Here is an 18,452-nt window from a genome sequence, read left to right as displayed (position 1 = left end):
GTGGCCAAAGTGTTGGAGCTTCAGTTTCAGCATCAGTCCTTCTAATTAATATTTACAGTTGAAAATCCTTAGGATTGATTTGCTTGATCACCTTGCTATTGAGAGAGTCAATTCCTAGGCAGGTTGATAAGAAGTCCAGGGTCCCCAAAAAGGAGAAAGGGGTCTGGGGCTCTCAAGGAAGAGACAGGGGTCTGGAATTCTCAAGGAGGAGAAAAAGACACTTTTCCCCCCTCTACATTCCTTTCTTTTTTTTTTTTCCCTCTACATTCCTTAGTCTTAGTCACATAAAATGTTGTTGTTTTTTTTTTTTAATCTTTAAGCCTGGAACTGATGATTACACAACAAACAACTCAGTTTAAACTCTGTACTAAGGATTATATAACAACAATGTATCCTGCTTGAGGACAGTTCCTCCTTCTTGAAAACCTTCTGACTAATCCTGTTATAATCAAAATGCAGATAATCACGGTGGTGTGATCTCTCACCTAGAGCCAGACATCCTGGAATGTGAAGTCAAGTGGGCCTTAGGAAGCATCACTATCAACAAAGCTAGTGGAGGTGATGGAATTCCAGTTGAGCTATTTCAAATCCTAAAAGACGATGCTATGAAAGTGTTGCACTCAATATACCAGCAAATTTATTGCTTCCTTCTACTTTTTTGCACTGTTCATTTAAGAATACTGGATTTTGGTTTGCCATTCCCTCCTCCAATGGATCATAACTCTCCATTATGACCTTGTCCATCTTGGGTGGCCCTACACAGCATGGCTTATAGTTTCATTGAGTTACACAATGTTGTGTTTCTGCTGTACAACAATGCGAATCAGCCATAACTATACACATACCAACTCCCTCTTGAGCCTCCCTCCCTCTCCTTCCCTTCCTTCTTTCTTTTTCTTTTTTAGCCACTCCGTGTGGAATTTGGGGTCTTAGTTCCTCAACCAGGGATCAAATTTGCACCTCCTGCAGTGGAAGCATGGAGTCTTAACCACTGGACTGCCAGGTAAGGCCCTCACTTCCTTATTCCTATATTTTAACTTCGTCTTACGTGTGTGATTATATCAGTGAAAATCTTTCCAATACTGTTAGATAACAGTGATGATAGTAAATTTATTTGACTTACACAGGAATATATTCCGGAGAAGGCAATGGCAACCCACTCCAGTACTATTGCCTGGAAAATCCCATGGATGGAGGAGCCTGGTAGGCTGCAGTCCATGGGGTCGCGAAGAGTCAGACATGACTGAACGACTTCACTTTCACTTTTCACTTTCATGCCTGGAGAAGGAAATGGCAACCCACTCCAGTGTTCTTGCCTGGAGAATCCCAGGGATCGGGGAGCCTGGTGAGCTGCTGTCTATGGGGTCGCACAGAGTCGGACACGACTGAAGCGACTTAGCGGCAGCAGCAGCAGGAATATATTCAATGTCTTTCATTAAGCAAGATCTGGTTTTTGAGTTGTCATAGACAGACACTACAGGAATAGCCACCCATTCCTAGTTTTTTAAGTTTTTTTTTTTAATGATTGGATATTGCATTTTATTAAATACCTTTTTTAGTACTTATGGAAAAAACACTATCATATTTTTCTTAGATATATTAACATAGTAAACTATATTAATAGATTTCAATATTGTACCATCTCTGCATTCCTGTACATGATTTTTTAAATATAAGTTGGATTCTACTGTTAATACTTTAGTTGGGATTTTGAGTGAGACGGATTTGTAGTTTTTCTTTCTTTGCAATATTTGTTGCATTTTAAGATCAATATTATGTTATTTTCATAAAAAGAATCTGGAAGGATATTATTTCTTTCTGCAGTATAAAATAGTTAAAAAAATGTAAAGATCTGTCCTTTAAAAGTTTGGTATTATTCCTCTGTAAAACTATCTGGTTCCAGTACTTTATTTTGGGGGAGGGTAGTTCTTTGATAAATTTCCCATTCCTTTTATGGAAAATGGTGAGTTTCTATCTCTTCTGAATTCACTTTTGGTAATTATATTTTCATGGAGAATTATGTATTTCACACAAGTATATCTATGGCTACTTTCTTTTTACCTTATTTTGTGTATACATGCTTTTCCCACTGCTCTTTCCCTAAAACTAAGTTAACTAATAATGGTTGATCTATATTTCCTATTTTCCCCTCAAACAACAAATTTAGATTTATTCATTTGTTCTACCATTTTCTATTTTCATATTCATTACTCTTTGCCTTTATTTTTTCTTTCTTTCAGCTTTCCTTAAGCTTGTTTTTTGTTTTCTTCTTGAGTTGCTTGCTTCATTTCAGTTTTTGTTTACTAATAGAATTAAAAATAATAAAATATACAGTTTAAAGATGATTTTTTCTCTAGCATTGCCTTTTTTGTATCACATATGTTCTGGTATGTAGTGTTTCATTATTATTATTTTCTAGATACACTACAATTTTTGCCTGAATTTCCTCTTTGATGCAAAAGCTATTTATTAAGCAGCATAAAAACGTCCAGGTGGTAGAGACTTTTTGTTCTCTGTGTCTGTTACTTATTTCCAATTTTACTGCACTGTGTTCAGAGAATGTTGACTGATTTATTTGTAGTTTTTAGAATTCATCTTAAGTTTTTGTGTTTATTTGTGGCTTAATATCCTGTCAACTTTTGTGAATATTCCATGAGCACTTCAGGAAGGTGCAGATTTTTTTAATACCTATATTTCTCTTAAAAATGTTGATACTATATTATTTGGTAATTGGTATTCAAAACTGTTATATTTTTAATAGACTCCCCCTCCAGGAAGCCCTCTGTATTGAATATATTTCTTATGCATCTCTTGATAATTCTCTACTCTTCCCTGCTTTGTGTCGATATTATAGTGCCATACTTAGTCTTGTTTAGTGCTTTTTGCTGCAAATTCAATGATGTCTGATATTAAATTCATTTTTTTTGTAGGGGTACATTTGCTTAGTATACCTTTGCCCTTCCTTTTATTTTCAACTTTTCTGAATCACTTTGTTACAGTCTCTTGAATACAGAATTTTGTTTTGCAATCAAATCTGTGCTTTTTAAATGTTTTAACAGGTAAGTTTAGGACACATTTATTAATGTGACAGATATAGTTATTTTTAGTAATATTATTTTAAGGTATACACTGTTTGCATAAATTTTGAAAAATCACTATACTGTGTAACTTTGTCTGCTCTATTATGTTTTTCTTGTCATAATCAGAAAGGTTTGTATTTGTTCTAGTGGTTGTCTTTATAATTCCATGTTTATAATTCCTGTAAGTTATTTATTAATATCCATTAATGAGCTATGAAAATCTCCACTATACAATCATAAAATTTGTACATTTCATTTTCTTACTCTCCCCACCCTCCTCAATTATAGTTTATTATATTATCTTTGGGCTTCCAAGGTGGCTCAGTTCTGAAGAATCTGTCTCAAATGTAGGAGATACAGGTTTGATCCCTGGGTCAGAAAGATCCTCTGGAGAAGGAAATGGCAACCCACTCCAGTATTCTTGCCATGGGAATCCCATGGACAGGGGGGCCTACCGGACTACAGTCCTTGGGGTTGCAAAGAGTTGGCCATAACCTAGTGACTAAATAGCAGCAACATATTATCTGTATTGGAGTTTATCTTTATATTACTTTATATAATATATTCCCATTATTTGCCACTTTTAAATGATTCTATTGAAGATCAGCTAGTAAGGATAAGAAAATAAATGTAATAGCCAAATTACAGTGCTACTGATCTTCAAATACCATTGTAGATCTTATATGATTTAAATAACTCCTTTGCTCTCAAAAAAAAGGTAAAAGAATTGATAAAATCTTCACAATAATGGAATTCTTTTGAAACTCTTTGAGAGATTAATCATTTTAGAATTTATTTATATTAACAGCACAATGGATATAAAAGGAATTCTAATATTTTAATTATGAATCCTTTGCCAAGATTCCTCATGAAAAGTTCACAATTATTTTATTATACTTATAAGTCAAATATGAGGAGATAAATTGAAGTGTTCAACTTGGGCAAGACTCCCTACCTGCTCTCTTTCTCCATTTATATTTTGAGCTAACTCTGCAGATACAAAATGTCCGATACTTAGATAGGTCAGAGAAAATGGATTTAAACAAAGACTGGACTCTTCTGTACATAAGGTGAGCTTCCCAGGTGGCCCAGTGGTAAAGAATCCACCTGCCAGTGCAGGAACTGCAGGAGACATGGGTTTGATTCCTGGTTGGAAATGATTCCTGGAGGAGTAAATGGCAACCCATTCTAGTATTCTTGCCTGGGAAACCCCATGGACAGAAGAGCCTGGCGGGCTACAGTTCATGGGGTCACAAAGGAGTCAGACACGACTGAGTGTGAGCACGCATACAGAGATACACAAGGTAATGGCATTGCTTCGGTGATTTTCTTGAGCTTTTGACCATGGTTGAACTTATCGATCTTCTGGAAGGAAATTTTGACTTCTAATCTTTCCTGACTTACTAGTCAGTGGTTTTTAGTCTAGAACTGTCTGTCTTTCCTAATAGAGTGATTAAGGGATCAAGGGATTCACCTAGAGACAAATGTACTGAGTACCAGAGGCATAGAACATAGTCACTAGAAGAAGGAAATAAAAATCCTTTTACCTTTGTTTGGGACATAAGCTCATTTCCCAGAAGCTTCCTATGCTGGATATTATCTATTTGCCCTTCCAGACCACTCTCAACTTTTCTCCACCCTTGTTGCCAGACAGAAGATAGATATTACAGCCAAATGTGGTCACGGGACAGACATGCACAAGGAAAATGGCACAGTAGAACATACTTGTCATATGGGTCATATGGCTGTAAACATCACTATCACTTTCACTCTGTCTGCGGTGTGCTTGTACGAAACTCCAGCTTTATGGAGTGAGAATTTTACATTTTGTTTAGTCATTCACCAGTTAATACATATTTGCAGCTCTGTTGTTTAGTGGGTACAGATTTAAGATTGCTGTCTTCTTGGACGTTCCTGGGAGTCCAATGGTTAAGAATCTGCCTGCCAATGCCAGGGACATAGGTTTGATTCCTGGTCCGGGAAGATTCTGCCTGACGTAACTAAGCCCATATTGAGCCCACATTCTACAGCCTGTGAGCCACAGCTACTGAAGCCTGTGAGCCTTGAGTCCGTGCTCCACAACAAGAGAAGCCACCACAATGGTGGCGCTGCAACTAGAGAACAGTCCCCACTTGCTGCAACTAGAGAAAGTCCATGAGTCGCAACGAAGCCATAAGTATTAAAAAAAAAAGATTTCTGTCTTCTTGTTGGATTGACTCTTTTTTTTTCTTTTGGAAATTAAAAAAAAATTATAGTTGATATACAGTGTTGTGTTAGATTCAGGTGTATAGCAAAGTGAATCATATATATTGATTATTACAAGATCTTGAACATAGTTCCCTAGCTATACAGTAGTGGGATTGCTGAATCATATGGTAACTATTTTTAGTTTTTTAAAGAACCTCCATACTGTTCTCTATAGTGGCTAAACCAATTTACATTCCCACCAAAGTGTAGGAGGGTTCCTTTTTCTCCACAACCTCTCAGGCATTTATTACTTGTAGATTTTTTGGATGATGGCCATTCTGACTGGTGTGAGGTGATACCTCACCACAGTCATTCGTATTTGCATTTCTCTAATAATTAGATTATTGAGCATCTTTTCCTGTGCTTGTTCGTCATCTACATGCCTTCTTTGGAGAAATGTCTATTTAGGTCTTTTGCCCATTTTTCATTTTATTTTTTTATATAGAACTGTTTGATATTGAGCCGTTTGTATATTTTGGACAGTAAGCCCTTGTCAGTCACATAATTTCCAGTTTCTCCCATTTTGTAGGTTGTCTTTTCATTTTGGTTATGGTTTCCTAGTTTGATTAGGTCTCATTTGTTTGTTTTTGCCCTTATTTCTTTTGCTTTGGGAGACTGACCTAAGAAAACATGGCTGCAATTTACTTCAGAGAATGTTTTGCCTATGTTCTCTTCTAGGAGTTTTATGTTGCCATGCTTCATATTTTAAGTCTTTAAGCTATTTTGAGTTTATTTTTACATATGGTGTGAGGGAGTGTTCTAACTTCATTGGTTTACACCTGGCTGTCCAGCCTTTCCAAAACCACTTGCTGAAGACACAGTCTTTGCTCCATTGTATATTCTTGCTTCCTTTGTTAAAGATTAATTGCCTGCAGGTGTGTGGGCTTATTCCTGAGCTGTCTATTCTGTTCCATTAATCCATATGTCTGTTTTTGTGCCAGTACCATGCTTTTTTTTGTCTACACCACATGGCATGTAGGATCTTCCCATGGCCCCTGCAGTGGAAGCGTGGAGTCTTAACCACTGGACCACCAAGAAGCCCCCATGCTGTTTTGATTCTTGTAGTTTTGTAATATTTTCTGAAGTCTTGGCTTGGGGGATGGTTATGCCTCCAGTTTTGTTCTTTATCTTCAGGATTGATTTGACAATCCTAGGCCTTTGGATTCCCTATAAATTTTAGGATTATTTATTCTAGTTCTGCGACTCTTTTATCATTGTGTGTGTGTGTGCTCAATTGCTCAGTCATGTCTGACTTGTTCAACCCCATGGACTGTAGCCCACCAGGCTCCTCTACCCATGGCATCTTCCAGGCCACTGGAAAGAGGGAGTGCCACTTTCTACTCCAGGGGATCTTCCCAACCTAGCAATCAAATCCTCATCTCTAGCATCTCCTGCATTGGCAGGTGGATTCTTTACTACTAATGCCACCTAGGAAGCCACATTTTATTAGGTGTACTGTTCTGATTGTTACCATGGGATATCTTTCCCCATCCTTTTACTTTCAACCTGCTTTTATTGTGTTTGAAGCTGGTTTCTTGTAGATAGAATACAGTTGGATAATCCCTCCATTTCCACCAATCTCTTAATTTATTGCCACGTTGAGTGGCTTGGGGGATCCTAGTTCCCTGAGCAGGGATCAAACTTGACCTCTTAGCAGTGGAAGCACAGAGTCTTAACCACTGGACTGTCAGGGAATTCTCTCTTTCAATTGATTAATTGAAACTGTTTACATTTAATATAATTATTGGTATGTCAGCCTATCAGGTGTTTTTGGGCTTTTTTTGCTTTCTGTTTGTTCCCTCAGGTTTTCATTTCTCTGTTTTCTTTTACTGTTGGATTATTTGACTATTTTCTTAAAATTCCATTTTGATTTATCTATAGAGTTTCTGAGTGTGTCTCTTTACACAAATTTTTTTAAGTGGTTGTTTTAAGTGTTACATTATTCATACATACATCTTTATCACAGTATACTGTTGTCAATATTTTATCATTTTGAATGAAGCATAAGAACGTTAATTTTCTTAAGTCCTTTTATCCTCCCATTTATAATGTAATTATCCTAAGTAGTTCCTCTATATACACCAACAACCATATCAGACAATGTTACAATTTTTCTTTCAATTGTCAAATATAATTTAGAAGATTCTGTAGAAAATCTATTATATTTATCTATATTTTAATTCTTTCTATTTTTTCTTCCTTCTGGATATTCCAAGAGCCTGTATAATTTTCTTTTTGTTTCAAGAACTCCCTTTAGTCATTCTGATAAGGTAGGTCTGTTGGTGACAAACTCTCTTAGCTTTCCTTCGTCTGAGAATATCTTGATTTCTGAATCATTCCTTAAGGATATTTTTACTGGATAGAGTTCTATGTTAGCAGTTCTTTTCTTTCAGCATTTGAAAAATGTGACACTTCCTCTGGCCTTCGTGGTTTCTAATGAAAAAAATCTATTACTTGAATTGTTTCTCCCTTATAGGTAAGGTGTCAGTGTCCTGCTCTCAAGAATTTTTCCTTGTCTTTGTTTCAAGAATGTTAATTATGATGTGTCTCAGAATGGATTTTGGTAGTCTCTTGAATCTTTAGATTTATAACTCTTGCCAAATTTGGGAAATTTCTTGTGGTTATTTCTTTAAATATTTTTCTAGTCCCACCCTCCTCTTTCTCATTCTTCTTGGACTGTGATAATATATTAGCTTTTTGTTATAGTCTCACAGATCCCTGAGGCTTTGTAAATTTTTTTAAGTCTCTTTTCTCTCTGTTACTCAGATTGGGTAATTTCTATTCTATTTTCAAGTTCCTTTAACTTCTTATTTTGCTGTTGAGCCTGTTTATAGTAGATTTTTTGGTTTTTAAAATTGAGTATTATATTTTTCAGTTCTAAAATTTCTATCTGGTTTTTCTTTCTATTTCTATTTCTTTGGTGAGACTTTATATTTTTCCATTTAAGCATGTTCATAACTGCTTGTTGGAACATTTTTATGATGGCTACTTTGAAATCCTTTTCAGATAATTCTAACATCTGTGTTATCTCAATGTTTGTTGTCTCCTTTAAGTTTGGATTTTCCTGTTTCTTGATAATCATGGGAGTTTTTTTTTTTTAAATTGTATTCTGGACATTTTGGGTATTATGCTGTAAGAATGAATCCTGTTTAAATCTTCTGTTTTAGCAGGACTTTTTTGTTACTGCACCAGTGAAGGAAGTGGTTTCCACATAATTATTGCCAGATTGGGGTGTGACTCTATTTGGTCTCTAATTATATCCCAGAAGGGAGACTGTCTTGTTATCTCTGGGTGGGGGTGGAAGTTCAGGTTCCTCATACGCCCCCCAGTGACACTCTGGGAATAGAGAAGCTTCATTACCATTACGCATTTTACTAGGAAGAAACTCCTGTAACTTCTGGCTTCCCACTAGGCTTTCACTGACACCACTCTGCCTTGGAGGCAAAAAGATGCCCCATTGCCACTCCCCACATGGCCTCCACTCTGCTGCCTCCAATACCACCTCAATAAGGAGGGGGTGAAATAGTTACCCTGTTAAAGTTGAATGGGTTGAGGGGAGTCCAGGCTACCATGTGGCTTCATGGACACTATGTGGGAGGAGGTCTTATTCACACTAGGTAGGAATCAAAGTCCTGGCTTTCCATTGGTTCTTTTCTGACTATACCAACAGCAAGGCTGCCTTAGGAAAGAAGGGAATTTACTAGAATCTCTGAAGTCTTTTGGGTGGGTGGGGGATGAAAGAATACTGGAGTGGGTTGCCATTCCCTTCTCCAGGAGATCTTTCTGCTGAATCATGGAAAAAGGAAGAGAGTTCCAGAAAAACATCTATTTCTGCTTTATTGACTATGCCAAAGCCTTTGACTGTGTGGATCACAAGAAACTGTGGAAAATTCTGAAAGAGATGGGAATACCAGACCACCTGACCTGCCTCTTGAGAAACCTATATGCAGGTCAGGAAGCAACAGTTGGAACTGGACATGGAACAACAGACTGGTTTCAAATAGGAAAAGGAGTATGTCAAGGCTATATATTGTCACCCTGCTTATTTAACTTATATGCAGAGTACATCATGAGAAACGCTGGGCTGGAAGAAGCACAAGCTGGAATCAAGATTGCCGGGAGAAATATCCATAACCTCAGATATGCAGATGACACCACCCTTATGGCAGAAAGTGAAGAGGAACTAAAAAGCCTCTTGATGAACGTGAAAGAGGAGAGTGAAAAAGTTGGCTTAAAGCTCAACACTCAGAAAACGAAGATCATGGCATCTGGTCCCATCACTTCATGGGAAATAGATGGGGAAATAGTGGAAACAGTGTCAGACTTTATTTTTTTGGGCTCCAAAATCACTGCAGATGGTGATTGCAGCCATGAAATTAAAAGACACTTACTCCTTGGAAGGAAAGTTATGACCAACCTAGATAGCATATTCAAAAGCAGAGACATTACTTTGCCGACTAAGGTCTGTCTAGTCAAGGCTATGGTTTTTCCTGTGGTCATGTATGGATGTGAGAGTTGGACTGTGAAGAAAGCTGAGTGCCCAAGAATTGATGCTTTTGAACAGTGGTGTTGGAGAAGACTCTTGAGAGTCCCTTGGACTGCAAGGAGATCCAACCAGTCCATTCTGAAGGAGATCAGTCCTGGGTGTTCTTTGGAAGGACTGATGCTAAAGCTGAAACTCCAGTACTTTGGCCACTCATGCAAAGAGCTGACTCATTGGAAAAGACTCTGATGCTGGGAGGGATTGGGGGCAGGAGGAGAAGGGGACGACAGAAGATGAGATGGCTGCATGGCATCACTGACTTGATGGACATGAGTTTGGGTGAACTCCAGGACAGGGAGGCCTGGCGTGCTGCAGTTCATGGGGTCGCAAAGAGTCGGACACGACTGAGCGACTGAACTGAACTGAACTGAAGTCTTTCCCATCCCTGAGACTCTGAACTTTGTAAAGGGGAGGAAGTAAAAAATTGAGTTTGTTTGAGGAGGAAAAGAGTTTTCTATATGTGAGGGAGCTTGGTAAAAGCATTGCCCTTAGCCCATCCTTTGCCTTCTGAAACTAGGGGGAGTTTCACCTGAGTCCTGTGTAAAAAATATTTTCATGTTTCTGCACAGATGGGGCTTTCTGAGCAAAAAACTAGAACCTGGGTCAAAAGACAAGTTTTAGAAATTAAAGGGTGGTAGAGTAACCAGAGACTTCTGAAGAAATTTAGGGATTTATTTCCTTGTGCTTACATTTCCAAGGGGGATGACAGAGGTCAGCTGCTTACATTCCAAAGGACTGTAAATGCCAAGATTTCTCTCTCTCAGGAGTGGAGGTGGGGGGCAAGACATGGCTTATTTACACTCTCATATTAATAATTTTGGGGTTCTCTTCCTTCAGTACAAATCCCCTGTGTGTAGGATGATATGAGGCTCTCATTGTGTTGCCTGTGAGTTATGGGTATGGGGAGCGGGCACAGTTACTGCTTTAAGCAATAATAACTGATCTCTGTTCCAGAACCCTCACCTCTGCTTTCAGGATAAAATGAACAAGTATAGATATACTCACCACAAAAGGGAGGATGCACTCGTGCTGATTTTGTACAATGTATAAGCTGAAGAGAGGGATGCGGCTGGGGCCCATCAAGCTGCAGGCTAGAGAGAAAAAGTTCTGCAGAGCCTCACAGAGGTTGGAGCAGACATCAGCCCAGGATGGTAGAGCAATATGCACAATGAGAAGCCTTGGAGGTTGCTGGTACATCTGTGTGGGATTAGAGGGCCTTTTACTAGCTATTTGCCCATGATACATGGCAGCCAGACCAGAGGTGGAACTGTAGCCACCACTGAGATAGTCTCTACACCTGTAAGGAAGAAAAGAGAAATCACTGGTTTTTGTAAAACTGAAGGTTGAAACAAATGAATACAGATCTAGCAGACTAAGTTCAGAAAGAAGTCAAACCAGGTGATGATTCAGGTTTCTCTGCTGCTGCTGTTAGGTCGATTCAGTTGTGTCCTACTCTGCGCGACCCCAGAGATGGCAGCCCACCAGGCTCCCCCGTCCCTGGGATTCTCCAGGCAAGAACACTGGAGTGGGTTGCCATTTCCTTCTCCAACGCATGAAAGTGAAAAGTGAAAATGAAAGTGAAGTCGTGTCCAACTCTTAGCGACCTCATGGACTGCAGCCCACCAGGCTCCTCCGTCCATGGGATTTTCCAGGCAAGAATACTGGAGTGGGCTGCCGTTGCCTTCTCCTCAAGCGTCTCTAGGCTATCCTAATCTAAACAGCTGCCAAGGTATCTAGATGTTTGCCTGTAATGTAAGGCTGAGGATGATTAGCAATGTTGAATGGAACTAATCAAAAAAGTCAAACTACAGTCTCAATGTAAGCTATCTGCCCTCAGGAACTTTGTTTCTTTACTGGCATTGTACTGTAGTATAATTTGTCTCCCTGACTGCCTCTCCCGTTGTACTGTGAGCTTTCCAAGGATAGAGAAATTACCAATTCTGTATATCAGAGCTTAGCAAAGTGTTTATTTTGTACATAGTAATTCTTAAAAATGAAAAATATAACTACATTTTCACCCTCCAAGACTCACTCAAAACCCTTTATGATTTGATCTTCAGTCTTATTGGAGGCTATTCTTTACCTCAAGTTTTTCACTGAAATAAAACCAAGTATACCATCAACTTCAGTGCATTTGCTCATGCTGTTTTCTCCAGCCCTGCCTTTTTTCTTTACTGGCTACTTACACTTATCCCCAGGGCTCAGATTTGGAAAGGAGAACAAATGAAAACTTGGAACAAACATCAGCAATGAGAAGGGAACATCATTACAAATACTCAAACATGGAAAAGGTTACAAAAGGATATAATGAACAACTTTATACCAGTAAGTTTAATAAAATGGGCAAATTTCTAGGAAACCATATTTAACAAACACTAAATCAAAAAGAAATTAAAAAAACATAAATAGCTTATAACCAGTGAAAAAATGTAATTGGTAGGCAAATATGTTCCCATGAAGTAAACTACAGGACCACATAATTCCACTGATGAATTCCATATTACTCTCAAAGATCAAGAATTTCAAACAGATTCTTGCAGAGCACAGGAGAACACCACTCATTTTAGTAGGTTGGCATAACTTTTGATACCCAAATCAGATCACTTTTTATAAGAAAAAAATTATAGGACAATCTCATCCATGAACTTAGATGTAAGAATCCTAAGCAAATTGAAAAAAATCAATATATAAAAGGAATAACACATCATCACCAAGCTGGGTTTATCTCAAGAACATAAGGTTGACATAACATTAGAAAAAGTCACTGTAATTCATCACATTGAAAGATTAAATATTATATGATCATCTCAATAGGTACAGGAAAACAACATTCATATATGATAAAGAATCAACCTCAGTAAACAAGTAGACAATAGGAATAATCTGATAAAATGTTATACAGTTCTTAATGTTGATCCTGAAAGTTTTCCAAGACAAGGAGGCTGCTATCATCACTTCAACACAGTAGTGAAGGTAGCAATAAGGCAAGACAAATAAACTTGGCACATTAAAAAAAAAAAGGGACTGCAATGGAAGAAATAAAACTGTCACTGTTTGCCAAGATGATATGATTGATTGTTCATACAGAAAATCTAAAAGAATATACAGATTTTATAATTTCATAATTTTCCCCAAAGCTCTCATCTTTTATTAAATTTTATTCTTAGAGATGGGCTTCCCAGGTGGCTTAGTGGTAGAGAATCCACCTGCCAAGAAAATCGACCCTTGAATATTCATTGGAAGGACTGATGCCGAATCTGAAGCTCCAATACTTCGGCCACCTGATGTGACGAGCTGACTCATTGAAAAAGACCCTGATGCTGAGGAAGATTGTGGGCAGGAGGAGACGGGGTTGATAGAAGATGAGATGTTTGGATGGCATCACCGACTTAATGGATTTGAGTTTGAGCAGAGCCTGGTGTGCTGCAGTCCATGTGGTTAGAATCAGACTAACTTAGCGACCGAACAACAGAGGACGGAGTGTGGGTTTAATCCCTGGGTTGAAAAGATCCCTTGTAGAAGGAAATGGCAACCCACTCAATATTCTTGCCTGGGAAATCCCATGGACAGAGGAGACAGGTGGGATACAGTCCATGGGGGTTGCAAAAGAGTCAGATGCGCTCCTTTGTGTGCTAGATCAAGCGTGCGAGATTCTTGTTGTTGTGTCCAACTCTTTGCAACCCCGTGGAGTGCAGTATACCAGGCTTCCCTGTCTTCCACTATCTCCCAGAGTTTGCTCAAACTCACGTCCATTAAGTCCATCATGCCATCCAACCATCCCATCCTGGGTCACCCCCTTCTCCTCCTGCCCTCAATCTTTCCCGGCATCAGGGTCTTTTCCAATGAGTCTGCTCTTCACATCAGGTTCTCAATAGTTATCTACTGTATACAGACTATCAATAGTGCATATATGTCAATCCCAATCTCCCAATTCATCACCCTACCCCACAGTCATTTTTATTTTTATTTTTATTTTCTTTTTTTTACTTTATTTTACTTTACCCACAGTCATTTTTAGACTGTACAATTCCAATACTGTTCTTTAAATGAAGTAAAAGGCAGCTTTCTTCCTTGTATCATCAAACGTGATAAATTAATGCATCTAAGGCATATGGGCATGGTTCTAAGCAGCATCTGACTATTTCCTATCTTATCTTATCCTATACTCTCCACTTTTGACAAGAATGCCCACTTATTGATGTTCTTCTGTAAACAGGTTAAATCTGGGCCGTGAACCACCAAAAGCCATCAGGTTACTCCCTTACCAAAAAACCTTTCAGTGGCCTCCACATAACACTTGGAACAAAATCTGAAATCTCTACCCTGGCTCCAAAATTCTGCAGGCATCTTCCTCCCAACTCTCTATCTTCATACCATGAGACACCCCGCCAATCCCTTCCCCTGCTCCACCCTCCTTGGCCTTGCCGGCACCCTTCACCTCCCCAAGGCAGTTGGCCCTGTGCTTTGGATCCTGCCCTTGGATAATTCTCTTTTGAGTAGTCCCCTCCTTAACCCTACTCATCCGTTAGGTCTCAAACTTCAGGTCTTTGTAGCTTAGGACCCTTTAATAAGCCCCTATAAAAGCGCCTGTAACTTCTATATTGGACACTTTATGTGTTATGAGTCAATGGTTCTCCCTCCCCCAGGGCTGCATTAAAAATTCCATGATCCTAAATACCTTTGCTTTCGTGAACCCTTATTTAAAAGACAGAGAAGGCAATGGCAACCCACTCCAGTACTCTTGCCTGGAAATCCCCAGGGACGGAGGAACCTGGTAGGCTGCAGTCCATGGGGTCGCGACAAGTCAGACATGACTGAACGACTTCACTTTCACTTTTCACTTTCATGTATTGGAGAAGGCAATGGCAACCCACTCCAGTACTCTTGCCTGGAAAATCCCAGGGATGGCGGAGCCTGGTGGGCTGCCGTCTATGGGGTCGCACAGAGTCGGACATGACTGAAGCGACTTAGCAGCAGCAGCATTTAAAAGAAAAACAAATTAAACATTTTCGTAGGCCCTCAAATTTCATTCCCCCACCCTCGTAAGAAAAACCAAACCAAACAGAATCCCTTTTCTTTGACCCAAAGGTTTCACTGTTGCCTATTGATTTACAAGAAGTTACTATATTTTCCTGCCCCCCTCCCACTCAAAGTGTCTTGGGCTGTCAGCAGGGCACCTACGCGGCCTGCCGGACTGGCCGCCTAGCCCCCAGGCGCGGGAGGGTCAGCAGAGGAGGAGGCGCGGCTGGGCCCGCCCTGTCAGAACCGCGAGCGGCAGGCGGCTTCAGACGCGCGTCTGACCTGAGCCTCCGGGCGGCAGGCTTCCCTGGCAGCTGACCGAGTCTGCCTGCCGACACCCCGTGAGGGCAGGCCCGAGCTCAGCCCAAGCCTTTCCTGCGAAGCGCTGCCGGCAACCCGGCTCCCAGCTTTTGGTCCTCTACCCTGTTCCCACACCTGCAGAGAACCCCCACTTCGTGAAGGCAAAGACCCGGCTACCGGACCCTTCCGGCCGTCGGCGTGCCCCACCGCCTCTGAGGGCGCCCCCCTCAGGCTGGGCGGCTCACTGCTGACGCCTCCTCAGGGTCCGCTTGAGGCTGCTCTTTGGGATGGCAGTCTTCAAGGCTGCACCAGGGTTAACAGCTCTTCTTTGGCGCTTAGGTAGAGTTTCGGATTTGTGTTGAGAATATTATGCCAAACCCGACACCTCCTCAAGCTACTCTTACCCCATGAAACTCCAGCGGTATCCCAATCTTATTCCTGGGTTCACTCATTGACTGCCACTCTTTTTCTTCCAACTTTATTGAGATATGTGATTGACATCCAGTATTGCTTTAACTTACATACATCACGAAAGTCTTACCACAATAAATTTACTGAATATCCATCATCTCACATAGATACACAAAAAATTTTAAAAAACACATTTTTTCTGGTGATGAGACCTCTTAGGATTTACGCTCTTTAACAACTTCCATATATAACACACAGCACTGTTATTTACATTGTACATTATATCCCTAGTACTTACTTATATTATAACTGGGATTTTGTACTTTTTGATTGCCTTCATCCAACCCAACCTGCCTCTGTCTCTGGTAACCACAAATCTGATCTCTTCACTATTTTTTTTTCTGTGTTTTTGAAGTATAATTGACCTTTAAAATTATGTTAGTTCCTGTTAGACAACATAGTGACTTGGTATTTCTATACATTTCAAAGTGAATATCACAGTGCATCGTTCCTTTGTCACTGTACAAAGATATTACATTGTTCAGTTCAGTTCAGTTCAGTTCAGTTCAGTCGCTCAGTCGTGTCCGACTCTTTGCGACCCCATGAATCGTTACTGACTATATTTCCGCACTGTACATTTCATACCTGTAACTAATTTATTTTGCAACTAGAAGTTTGTACTTGTTACTCCCCCTCACCTATTTCATTCCATACTCCCCTCTCCCTGCCACCCCGACCCGCCACCCTCTGGCAACCCCCTGTTTGTTTTATCTATACTCTGTTTCGTTATGGTTGACTGTTCGTTTTGTTTTTTAGGTTCCACGTATAAGTGAAATCATAAAATATTGTAATTGTCTGACTCATTTCACTTTAGCCTAACACTTTCTAGGTGCAACCATGTGGTTGCAAGTGGCAAGATTTCCTTAATTTAATGGCTGAGCAGTATTCTGTTCTATACATGTGCATGATTGTGTGTGTGTGTGCTAAACCGCTTCAGTCGTGTCTGACTCTGTGCGACCCAATGGACTGTAGCCCCCAGGCTCCTATGTCCGTGGGATTCTCCAGGCACGAGTACTAGAGTGGGTGGCCATGCCCTCCTCCAGGGGGAGTCTTCCTGATCCAGGGATCAAACCCAGTTCTCTTACATCTACTGCCCTGGCAGGCAGGTTCGTTACCACTAGCACCACCTGGGAAGCCCCATATATGTGCATATATATTTGTACACACATGTATGTCACATCTGCTTTATCCATTCATCTATCGATGGGCTCTTGGGTTGCTTCTGTATCTTGGCTATTGTAAATAATGCTGTAGTGAACATAGAGATGCATGTATCTTTTCTAATCAGTGTTTTCATTTTCTTCAGACAAATACGCAGGAGTGGAATTCCTGAATCCTATGGTAGTTCTACTTATAATTTGTCGAGGAATCTCCATGCCGGTTTCCATAGTGCACCAATTTAAATTCCCACCATCAGTGTATGAGGGTTCCCTTTTCTCCACACCCTTGCCAACACGTTATTTGTTGTCCTTTTGATAATAGCCATAGTGACAGATGTGAGGTGACATCTCATTGTGATTTCAGTTTGCATTTCCCTGATATTAATAATCTTGACCATCTTTTCATGTCCCTGTTGCCCATCTGTATGTCTTCTGAATGAATAAAGTGGACTTATGAACATGCTCTTGGAACTGAACTTGTTCATATGTGGTGGACTTACTATAGTTCTTAGTGTATAGAAATGCAATTGATTTCTGTATATTAATTTTGTACCCTGAAACTTTCCTGACTCGTAAAAGTGGGCTTATCATATATGGCCTTTATTATGTTGAGATTTGTTCCCTCTATATTCATTTTGATGTGTTTAAAAAAATAATTTATTTTTTGTTTTTATTTTATTATTATTTTTGATGAGTTTTTATCACGAATAGATGTTTACTTTCGTTAAAACTTTTTCTGCATGAGATGATCATATGATTTTTATTCTTCAATTTGTGAATTTGGTGTATCACATTGATTAAGTTTGAGAGAATTGAATCCCATTTGATCATGGCGTATGAGCCTTTTAATGTATTACTGAATTTAGTTTGCTATTATTTTACTGAGGATTTTTGCATCTATGTTCATCAGTAATATTGGCCTATAATTTTCTCATTTTTTTGTGATATCTTTGTCTGGTTTTGGTATCAGGGTGATGCCTGCTTTGTAGAATGAGTTTGAAAGCATTTCTTCCTCTGAAATTTTTTTGAACTAGTTTGAAAGGCATAGGGTGTTAATTCTTCTCTAAATGTTTGGTAGACTCTCCTGTGAAGCTATCTGGTCCTAGACTTCTGTTAACGCTTCTCTAAATGTTTGGTAGAAGGAAGCCATTTGGTCCTTGACTTTTGTTTTGTAGGAGTTGTTTTATCACTGATTCAGTTTCATTACATAATTGATCTGTTCATGTTTTCTATTTCTTCCTGTTTACTCTTAGAAGATTGTACAGTTCTAGGAATTTGTCTATTTCTTCTAGGTTGCAGAGCCTTTGCAATCTGTCACTGGGGGTCCTGGAATGACAAGTCCAGCCCAATTCGGAGGTAGACCTCCCACCTAACCCTGGGTGTAGCTCTCCCTCTGTCTGGGTTGGATTTTTTCTCTTAGTCCAGCCTCTTCCACGCAACCCCTTTGAGGGAGGAGAAAATTAGCCCAATCATTGGTCTCTTCTTGAAGGGGTGGAGCCAGGTTGCTTTGTGACCGGCAGCCGCAGGCCCAACCGAACCAAGGGGAACTGAGTGGGCCCAGGCTGGTGGCTGTTCAGCTGCTCAGCGAGGCTGCGGGGCGCGCCACACCCTGGTGGCCAGGAGGTGGCAAAA

General features: G+C 39.8%; 1 protein-coding gene across 1 annotated transcript in view; it reads right to left on the bottom strand.

The window, feature by feature from the left end:
• M1AP (meiosis 1 associated protein) overlaps window positions 1-12,012 on the bottom strand; it is a 79,213-nt gene extending 67,201 nt beyond the window's left edge. Inside the window, exons 1-2 of the mRNA XM_052648229.1 lie at window positions 11,954-12,012; window positions 10,876-11,167 (exon numbers count right to left, since the gene is read on the bottom strand). Of these exons, the coding sequence (XP_052504189.1) occupies window positions 10,876-11,167; window positions 11,954-12,012 (351 nt within the window). The remainder of the gene's footprint in view (window positions 1-10,875; window positions 11,168-11,953) is intronic.
• Between the last annotated feature and the right edge of the window lie 6,440 nt (window positions 12,013-18,452).

The sequence above is a fragment of the Budorcas taxicolor genome, chromosome 11, assembly GCF_023091745.1.
Source record: "Budorcas taxicolor isolate Tak-1 chromosome 11, Takin1.1, whole genome shotgun sequence".
Classification (NCBI taxonomy): domain Eukaryota; kingdom Metazoa; phylum Chordata; class Mammalia; order Artiodactyla; family Bovidae; genus Budorcas; species Budorcas taxicolor.
The sequence above is the reverse complement of the archived record's forward strand: the minus strand, read 5'-3'. Positions and strand labels throughout refer to the sequence as shown.